General features: G+C 35.7%; 1 protein-coding gene across 1 annotated transcript in view; it reads right to left on the reverse strand.

Moving 5' to 3' along the window:
* Naa35 (N(alpha)-acetyltransferase 35, NatC auxiliary subunit) overlaps positions 1-11,442 on the reverse strand; it is a 96,666-nt gene that overhangs the window by 61,599 nt on the left and 23,625 nt on the right. The window contains exons 7-8 of the mRNA XM_023699172.1: positions 1,861-1,927; positions 1,720-1,785 (exon numbers count right to left, since the gene is read on the reverse strand). Of these exons, the coding sequence (XP_023554940.1) occupies positions 1,720-1,785; positions 1,861-1,927 (133 nt within the window). The remainder of the gene's footprint in view (positions 1-1,719; positions 1,786-1,860; positions 1,928-11,442) is intronic.

Here is an 11,442-nt window from a genome sequence, read left to right on the forward strand (position 1 = left end):
TCTCCAGCCCTATTTCACTACTATTAATGTTATATATAGAAAGCTTATTTGGAAATAAAGACCACAAAAATAATCAGGAATTCAAATAGCAAAGGCAAACCAATAACTTAAGCAAAAGCATATGACATACAGTTCTACTTTCCTATAAAGGGATTTGAGTTGTAACCACTGATACTCTCAAAACTAATGTTCTTAGGGGAAGGGGAGATAGCTCATGGATTTAAGGAGTTGGGTTTGATTCCTGGTATCACATGCCATGCCAGCCCCATGCTGAGCCAACCACTGAAACCAGGCCTGGTGGTGCATGCCTATAATCCCAGTGCTGGGAGGCCAAGACAGGAGGATCACTACAAGTCTGAGCTACATAGTGAGAGTGAGACCCTGTACCAAACAATAAATAAATAAATAATAAAATTTAAACCTCTCAGGAAAAAAAAAAAACAAAACAGCAACTTTTACAAATCACAGCAGAAAAATTAAAATCTCGGGGCCAGGGAGACGGCTCAGTAGAATAAGCATTTGCCTGGCAAGCGCAAGGACCTGAGTTCAATCCCCAGTTCTGAAAAAAGAAAAATTTAAAATCTCGCAGTTAATACTAATGTTTTTTACACTAAAATGCAATATAGCTTAATAAAAGTTACAGCTATTTCACTTGCTAAAATTCCAAGGTACCAGCACAGGAAAATCTGGTAGCATATGTGGGTTCTGGTCCTAAAGCTACATTTCCCAAATATATGTCCTTAAGCCTGAGACAGCTTCACTTAACTCCTTTGAGCTGCATTTTTCTCTACCAAAAGGGGGGTAAGTATATATGTTATTATGTTTACAGTACTAGTACCAGGGTCTTCATACTACATTACATCCAGAGCTACATCCCTCTTATTATTTTTAAGACTGTCTCACTAAGTCTCTAAATTTCCCAGGATAGGTACCAACTTGTGATCACCAACCTGGCACTATGCATTTAATTGCCTAATTTACTGAATAATAGTAAAAAATTTTTAAAGAGTGATACCTTGTTATTTCACACTTAGGCTGTCATATAAGTGCAAAATAATAGCAGAAATAAAACATCTTTCCTATCTTAATTTCTATGAGGAGGAAATCATGAGGGTCAACACAGCTGATGGGTGTCAGCACGGCCTTCAACAACCAGTGCTGCCACAAAATGCTCAGCTGCCCACCGTACAGTAACCCCAACACTACACTCACTCCTACCTCTACAGATTTGAAGAGGACAGTCCTTACCTCTGAGCAACTTAAAATTATACCCTTTTTATCTTTTCTTTTTTTTTTTTTTTTTGCGGAACTGGGGATTGAACCCAGGACCCTGAGCTTGCCAGGCAAGTGCTTATTCTCCTGAGCTATCTCCCCGGCCCCAAAATTATAGAATTCTAATGGAGAAAAACATATTCTTAAAAATAGCCTACTAAAAGTCAAAAACACTGACAAAAACTGAAATGAGTTAATTTTCAATAGTTAAAAATGACATTATCGAAAACTTTTACTAACAGTTTTCAGATTCTCTAACAAAAAGACACACGTAAAAGACACACGTGGTTAATACCTATTCTAGCTAGGGTTTTTTTCTATGTGTATGTGATGCTAGAGAGCCTTGTGCATGCACAGCAGGAGTTCTACCACTGAGCCACATCCCCAGCCCTAAACTAGCTAATTTTAATTAAACTGACATTTAGGAACATAACAGCCATACATCACCATGCACAGAAGACATATATACCTTTACTCTTCTTTGCATGTCATCTTCCACATCCTTTAGCATGCCTAGAAAGAGAAACAATTACCTTTAAAAGGGAAACAAATGCAAAATTTGTAAATTACCTTTATAAATGGTTTTACCTGTAACTCGAAGATCTGTCACACTGTTAGCCATTTTAAAGCCATACGTCATTGACTGAAAATCTTCCTACACAAAAACAGGGATAATCAGACACTTGAGTAGTACCAAAACCTTTATATTTCTCTCACAAAATCACTATTTAATTATAGGAGCACAGAAATGGAATGTCATTCAGGTTACTCTAACTCGGTATCACATCTTGACACTTTCCTTATAGAAATATTCTTAAAACCCAATGTTGTCTCTGTTCTTAATTTCAACTGCCTGTCCTTGGGCAGGTTAAGCATACCTTCATTTAATATGTTTATTTTTAAAATAAGACTAATGCTTCTGAAAAAAAAAATAACAGTAATTCCCATTTATAAAGTGTTCTCACATTCCTAAGTGAATATATGCAGTATTACTGCTTGCTGACAAAGCTGCAGGAAGACTTACTTTAAAAACATCATCTGCTTACAACTTGTTAAACTGCAAAGGCTAAGCCTTCTGAAATACTCAAAATGATAGGAAATCCATGTGTACAGCTCACGGTAAAGAAAAACTTATTCACATGTAGATCCCCAGTCCCAAAATCATGTTTTAAATTAATTCGCTGCTGAGTCATAAACAATTAAGTCATTTGTTGGACTCCTTCTACCAAAAAAAAAAAAAATAAATGTAGTATTTGTTTTCATCAAGAAATCAAGTTTCTGGCATGTTCTAATTCCTATAAAAATGTAGAAAGAAACATACTAGAGCGACAGGTAGTTACAGAAGTTCTCAGAATTACAACAAAATTTCTAGAGTCTTAAGAAAAACAGTGAAAATTAAATTCATGGGAGGTACTATATACACACAGAACAAAAACAGAACACCCGCAATATTCTTGATCTCAAAGAACTCATAGGCATTATATGACTCACGTTTTCAGTCTTTAAAATCACAAATGTTGCACAGATGTAAAATTATCTTCTAGGTGAAGTTTATACTTTATGTCCACTTAAACTTGAATGAAAGAGGATCCTAGGTTTATAGCCCCTAAGGGAGAGCTTAGTGGGTCTCAGGAAGTAACGTGACTTGACTCATTTTCAAATCCATCTGCCTGTGGTGGTGCATAGATTACAGCAGGAACAAGTGTGGGTGGATGACCTGTCTGGGACTGACTGCAGGAGTGAGAGCTGGTGATGAACTAAACTACAGAACACTGTGAAAGGGTGAGGAGTGGTGAGAATATAGATTTTGTTTTTATTTTATTTTTTGAGAATACAGATTTTGAAGATGGAGTCTACAGTGTTTTCAGAGGGATGTGATGTGAATGTGGGAAATCAAATGGAGGGCGTCATGATAAATGCTAAGAAACTGGACAGTAAGAGGTCCCTTTGGGGATACAAAATTTTGGGATATAGTACTTACATGAATTTGATGCTGTTCATGTTAAGAATCTAGAAATTTTATAACTCTGACTTCTGGTCTCCCTCTCCAAACTAGCTGCCAACCACTCCTCACGTTAGCTACATTACTTTTACTCCATCTTATTATGTACACGTCATATATCTTCCCTCCTCAGGACTTTTGTATATGTTGACCTCACCCCAAAATAACTTTTTAGAAACATTTACAAGGATCTATTTCAAGCTTCTACTCTGTTAATTTCTCATCTAGATTTTCTCCATGCAAGCTCTAAAGCATTTATATCCCCAAGCCTAATGTTTTTGTTCCTCATGTTACTTAACACCACCTGGCATTCTATATGCATCTTGGCTTATGTACTGAGTATTTATATACTTTGTACCCACTGTTTAATCTTTTGATTTTTTTTTTCTTTTTTTTTTTTGCATTTTAGGGAAGGGTATACAGGTTGTTCAGGTTCTCACTACTAGATTGGGTTCATAGTGATCTGCCTGTTTACAGCTTCCCAAGACCTGGGATTACAAGTGCATGCCACCACGCCCAGTCTCAATTGCCATCTCATTGCACCCCAGGGGCGGGGCCAACACGGCAGTCCTGGGGATTGAACCCCCAGCCCCTACGCCTGCTTGCAGGTGCTTTAATCCACTATCTGGCTGGCCCTCTTTGGAACTTAGAACACTGATGGGCACAAATACCTAACTGTTCTGTAAATGTATGTACGCATGATAACCGCAGGGTAGAGGCAGAGGAGCTCTGTGAACAATCATCAATGAAGACCAGATACTAACTGATTCTACTGAATAAACAAACCAAGCATGAAATGACAGTGACTTGGACTGGGACTATATAACACTGGGATATAGAAGTTATTGAAATCAGAATACATTCAGAAAGTAGGGGTGAATAGGAGTACAAGAGAAAAGTACTTGGTGTGTGTCTTGTTTTTTTTGGACAGGTCTTGTTATGTTTTAGTCTAGCCTTGAATTCATTACTGTATTCCAGGTTGGCCTGAACCTATGATCTACCTGCCTCAGTTTCCCAAGGTGCTGGAATTAGAGGTATATACAACCATAATGGCTCATCTTTAGGTTTTACATATGGACAACTGACAAAAGATGGTATCATTTCTTGAGAGGAAGCAGACTTTGCTCCATGTTTAAGGAAAAGATTTATAATATAATTAAGTTCATAATTTCTTCATTCATCCAATTGAGTATCTCAAGGCATCTGCTTCAATCTAGAAGGTAAAAATGGAATCAGGACAGAAGATATATTTAGATTTCATCAGTGCTCAGTTGGTATTAAAAGCACAGCTCTAGAGAAAATAAACTTAGAAAGCATATGGAGAAGCAGGGGAATTGGACTAACCAGTAATGTGGAAATGAAGCTAAGACTACAGTGTCAGGAAAAAGTATCTGAAAACAGTGATCAAGTAGGTCTAATTATGCATACAGGTTACAGAGAAAAGAGAACACAGGATTTGGTCAGACAAAGATAAGCTCTCTGTAGTGGTGGTAATGAATGACCATTTTGGAGTCATTTAAAGAGCTTTATCTATGTGGATACAAGGAGCCCTGGGATCAAAAGAACTGAAATTTTTTGTTTTAAAATGAATTAGAAAAAAATAAAATGAATAATTACTGTACTGGAATATTTTGCTGAATTCACACACCTACAATATTTAAATGACAATGGAATATCCTTCTCTGACAAAACTAAACAAAAAAGGGGATACAAATGAAGGACCATTTTGTATCTTTATATTCAAAATAGTTACGATAGATATACAGCTACTTTCTCTTAATTCAATAGAAAGAATTGTTCTAATAGTGTTTGTGGACAGGGTATCATGTCTGCATCTTTTACTATGAATAACCACTCAGAAGACAACAATTTGCAATGTATTAATTATTGAAACTGTCCTAATTGGTTTTGAAACTCTCATTGCTATTTGTTTCTCAATAAAATTATTTTAAAAAATAAAATGAATGATATTAAGACAAGTTATATACCAGTAACAATATAGCAAGGAAGGAGTGACCTGTAACGCAATATAAAGGAAAATTTATCAATTGCAGGACATAAGAAAGGATGGAATCTAGGGCACAAGTGAAAGGACTGATTTAAACTGTTTTAGTAATACTTGGTTTTAATGGGACAGACAGCAGAGTACATAGACAATGATGCACATAAGCACTTATGATAGCTAATATTTTACTACAGTAGTAAGCAAGCTGATGGTGAGGAGACTAGCACTGGAATTGTGAGAAATAAGACTTGAAAAAGTGAGTATAAAGACTAGAAAAGCAAACACATCACAGAAGTGTTGGCCAAGATCATCTCCATATGAGATTTGCAGCCTTCAAGTGAGAACACACACACAGATGTGAGTTTTCTCTAACAGCTCGTGCTGCTTGGGTACAAGCAGGGAGCAGGCAGATGGTTGGGATTTTGTCAAATAAGTGACAAAAATGATGGGAGGGATAAGAAAGCTAAGGGTATGTGAATGACTTCAGCTACTGACCATGGAAACGAGAGTGTAAGGAACTTAACAGCAGAACAGTGGCATCATCCATGAAATGGAGCTCATAATAATGGACAGAACTGGGAAAAGTACAGAGAAATTTAAGCAAATGAAGAACAGATACCACTGCCCCCAAAATAAAACTTTTGTATGAGTGCAAGTACAAGCATACACTACTGTGACTTATTGGCTATTACTATTTATATAATCTCTGTAACTTCAAATGATTTAACTCATATAATCAAAAACTAAATTACTATTTGGGGAAAGGAAATAACATATGAAATTTAAATTATTACATATCACAGCTAAAATTGTATAATACTTAAATCCCATAAAGAAAACATAAATTTCTTGGGGCCAACAAGATATCTCAGCTTTCTAAAGCACGTGCTTAGACAAGCACACAGGGACCACAGTTCGATTCCTGGCACCACATGCTGCACTAGCCCCACCCCTAGGGTGCACTGAGCTGGCCACAAAAAAAAAAAAAAAAATATATTATCCGGAAGTATGGGAAAATTCACAGAAAACTAAAAATTGCAATATTATTAAAGAAATCACAAGGGAAGGGACAAAGAACTATTTTTCTTTGTATGTTTTGTATTGCTTGATTTTTAAAAATATGCAACTAATCTTACTACATCTTTTAAAACATACACGCCAAGTGAGACGACCCGGGCCTGCCAGATCCCGAATAGACCCAGAGCGCAGGCCAGCATGTGAGGGAGACGACCCAGTGCCTGCAGATCCAGAATCGACCCAGAGCACAGGCCTGGTGTATGAATGAGACCACCTGGGGCCCACTAGATCCTCATTTGACCCAGAGTGCAGGCCCAGTGAGGAGCCCTTCAGCAGAACTCCCTGCAAAGAGGCTAGAGGCAAGACCCACCCAGCTGATTCAGGAGCAGAACATCTTGCCAGAGTGACACAAGCGGTCCAACTCTAACGGCTGCAGCAGGAAGAAGTGAAGCACAGCAGCCAGACCAGAGAGCCAGACCCAAGCAACAACCACCTGGAGGAATCTGAACTTCGTAGATCTGGACCTGGTGCTAAGGTAATACTCTATCTAAGCTCTACATCAAAGGTCAGAAGATAGTGGCATACAAAATGACAAAGAGAAGGAACAAAATGCAGTCTCAGGCCCAAGTCCACCCAGTACAAATATAGAAGACACTAGCACTGAGGAAATTGGAAATTACACACCGGATATCTCTGAAATCATAGCGTTATTGGAGGTAAGGAAACAACTACAAAAAGGTATAGAAGAAATCAGATCAGAAGTAATTTCTGAACTAAAAACTGCAGTGATAACTATAATCAAAGAAGTACTAAGTGCTTCTAAAGAATATACTGATAAAAAAAAATAGAGCAGAATATAAAAATGATGAAACCCCTGAATAAGCAATATAGGAAACAAATAGAATGTATGAAACAGATTCAAAGTGATATACAAGAAATTAAAACCTCAATCACGACCTGGCAAAACCATTTGAGTGAAAGTGAAAACTGACTTTCTGACCTTAAAGACACCACTGCAGCTAGTGAAAAAGAAAAGATCTCTTAAAAACAACTAGGATGCAGGAAAAAATAATTCGATACCTGCAATACAATGCAAAAATGAACAATGTGAGACTAACAGGCATCAATGAGAAGGAAGGAGTCAATACAAATGATATAAAAAGAATATGGGCAGAAAGTAATAGCAGAAAACTTCCCAAATATGGGGCAACAATCTGACAATCAGTAACCAAAGCGTACAGAACTCCAGATAACATCAACCAAATTAAAACCACACCCAGACATATAATCAAGATTCCAGAAATTCAGCATAGGAACAGTATACTAAAAGCCGCTAAAGAAAAGAAACAGATCACATTTAAAGGAAAACCCATCAGAATAACAGCAGATTTTTCTTCACAAACCATCAAGTCAAGAACAGCATGGAGGAAAGTACTTCAAGTCTTGCAAGAAAACAAATTCCAACTCAGACTGATAGACCCTGCAAAACTCTCAAGTATAATGGAGAAGTGAAATACTTCCATGACAAAGAACAACTAAAGAATTTCATGATGACAAAGCTAAGCCTACACAGACTACTAAATGATGTTCTAGAGAGGGAGCAAAATGATCACAGTCCCATGAATGAGAATGGAAAGAACCCGCCAAATAGGGCAAACAATTAAACACAGGAGAATACGAGGTATACAATAGTAGTCTTTCAGTTATCCTTTTGTGTTCAGCAGCAAAATATTTCCTTCAGCACGCTCTACAAATGGACTTCTCTTCCACCCTATGGGTCATGAATCCATCTGAATCTACAGGGTAGATTTCAAAAAAATAGCTGTAGCTCACTCCCACAAGTGACGCCTGGCCACCAGTAACTGTCATGGTCATTATGCATGTCCACAGCACACTAGAACTTTGTGCGATATCCTATCATCAAACTGTTAGAAGTGCTGGTCATTTACTTGCCATTCCAGTATTTATCTTATGTTTTACTCTTAGTACTTCTTTGCTATCATAAAACTTTTTTTCAGTTCAATTGTTTTGAAACATTTAATATTTAATTATTTAGTATTTAATTTTCTGAATATTGCTTAATCTTAATTTTTGTTCAAAGATTTATACTATATCTTTGACTTACAATTTATTTAAAAGACATCATGATATCTTCTCCTAGTATTAGAAACTTTAAAAAGTATATTTCCATTTTCTGTTGACTTCATATTATTCTTCCCTGTCTTATACACACGTATATGAAAAAAAAAATACGTGTATAACACAACATAAGATTGGTACTGTTTCATAGAAATCTTCAATGACCTCTACGTAAGGGTTCATCTAATATATATTATATAGTCCTGCATAACTATCAAATTGAGGGCTTTTTATTGTTCATCTGGGAGCATACTGCAACTTCTCTTGCCTTTTGAATTATGTTCTTTGTTATTTCCTATATGCTACTTCTGGAGGTATTAAAATATTTCCAGTTTGCATAATCAGAAAATCTTTTAGTTTACAAAGGTATGTTTTCTTAGTATAAAATTCAAAGAGAACAGATCTTTTCTTTTCTTTCAGTCCTGTAATTAGGGTCTAGCTTCTTACACACTTGATCCTTCTTTTTCTTTCTAATGTGAAATAAGATGCTATTTAATTTTGTTCTTCCACAGCTAATTTTTTTATGTATATGCTTTAATGATTTTTTTCTTTACAATAAGTTTTGGACAATTTCATTTTTGTGTATCTTGGTATGATTTTATTTAATTTATTGTGCAAAAGGTTCATTTTTCTTGGAATTGTGGTTTTATAAGTTGAACTAAATTCAGAAATTTTAAATCTTTAAATATTTATTGCCTACTCCTTTCTACTTTGAGAATTCTAGTTATATGAATATAGATTTCTTGGTTTTGACACAGTGAACTATTATGACTGATCTGTAAATTCTTTATTTTTATTTTGGACAATTTTTACTGTTATATTCATTTATGTTTGTAAATAATTTATTTTCAATTTGCAATCTATTAAAAAATTAAAAGAAGTATTTTTTAAAAGAAAATAAAACATACATGCAAATGAAATAAACTGGGACACGTGTAAATACTGCATTGTTTTTCTGGAGTGGAAAAAATGAAAACAAAGCTTTTGTAAATTGGAATAGGGTTTGAAGGGAGGACAGGAGAATGGGAAAATAAAAAATCAAGTTATATCATGTACAGGTATAAATGCTCTATGATGAATATGATCATTATGTATACCCAAAATGTACTAATAAAATCTGATTTAAAAAAACATAAAGGGTCAGGGATGTGACTCAACGGGACAAGCCCAAGGCCATAAGTTCAATTCCTAGTTAAAAAAAAAAAAAAAAGTACACACACACCTCAGTAATAATTTTTAATTAGCAAAACTAAGTATGATCAGATTACCTATTTTTAGGAAGATAACATGCATATGGAGCATGGACTACAGAGAAAAAGTGGGCTGAAAAAAGAGTTAAGAAAATCTCACAGTAACCTAAACCTAAAGCAATGCACCAAGTAAATCAAGACAAACATGAGAGTAAAAAGGAAACAGAGCCCAGATTCAAGATTTTGGCAAGCTGCACTAACTCAGATGTAGGGAAGTAAGTAATCAAAGATACCAATAAAGATTTCATTTTGCAAGATGCACAATCAAGAGGAAGAGCAGTCTGATGGTGTTAGGGAAATTATGGTTCTCAGTAAGATATTAAGAAAACGACTGAAAATGTCTCAAGTTCAACAGAAATACCTGAAAATAAAATATTCTGGTAACTATGAACTTCAACCACATCCATGTCAAACATAAAATGACTTGTTCATTATCCTTAAAATAAATAAATCATTCTATTAGCTTAAGAATTTTTCCTAGGGAATCAGCATTTTTTTTCTAATCATAAAACTAAGACACAGTTAAGATCTAGAAAATGTAAAAAAAAAAAAAAAAAAATCTAGAAAATGTGAAAAGTTCACCAAACCAGGAAAAATAGAATCCTTCTAGCCTAGGAGTTAACCTTAGGTTGTATCCCTTTTCATTTATTTTTATAAAGTTGGCTATACTGAATGCTTTTTAACCTTTCAAGGTATACCTTTTCCCTTGCACACTAAACACGCTCCTTCATCAGACTAAAGGCTATATATTATGCATGATAAATGATCCATGGCTTATTTCAACCATAACCTTAGCAGAGCATTTTGATTGATATTACTATAATTGTTCTCACTGAAAACTCTTAACACATTTAGGCATAAAGTGCCCAAAATTCTAATTATTTCTATCAGTCTGAATTCTAGAGGTGCAATAATTATTTTTTTTTTTGGCGGAACCAGGGATTGAACTCAGGCCCTTGCACTTGCCAAGAAAGTGCTTATTTCACTGAGCCATCTCCCTGGGCCCAATAATTACTTTAAATGTTTTCAAAAAACGTTAAGCTTCTCATTATACAGCTTATTTCTTTTTCAAAAAAGCTGTTAATGCATTTTCACTGTAAAAATGAAAGTGTCAACATTAAATATTCTCATTTAGAGGGAGCCATCCCAGAGCCTTAGTGAGTCCTGTGAGGAGAGAACCCACCAACCACCCCTCTGCCACTGGAGAAGCCTCCACTTGGAGGAGCCCAGATGCATGGCCCATCCACATACACCACAGAATAGACAGCCAGAACAGTAAGCACCTGGGACTCTCAGAGTGCCCAGGGCTGGTCTGGAAGAAACCAGGGTAAGTGCATTCTAACAAGGGGAAACACTCTGCATACAAACTCCTAATTTATGACTAGTACTGTTATGTAACTATAGACTTTGGTCCTATGCACTAAAGTACAAAATTAATAGTTACCAGTTTGTCAGTGTCTAAATTATGCTTGCTCTATCATTATTAATTGTACTACTATAGCTAAGATGTCATATTTGTTGTAATCAGTTACTCTCTCCTGTATAACAATATTGGGAAGCACTGGAATAAAACCTTCACCTTACCCTACTCTAAAAGACTAAGAACACAAACTAACATTCTACTCTGAATCAAATTGTAAGATAGGATCTTGAGACAGATACAAATCAAGAATTTTCTATGTAAAGAAGCTATCCCTAAAAAAAAAGAAAAGAAAATTTAAAAACTGGGGGCCGGGGAGATGACTCAGTAGATTAAG

Source organism: Octodon degus, unplaced genomic scaffold (genome assembly GCF_000260255.1).
Source record: "Octodon degus isolate 3935 unplaced genomic scaffold, OctDeg1.0 scaffold00111, whole genome shotgun sequence".
Taxonomy (NCBI): domain Eukaryota; kingdom Metazoa; phylum Chordata; class Mammalia; order Rodentia; family Octodontidae; genus Octodon; species Octodon degus.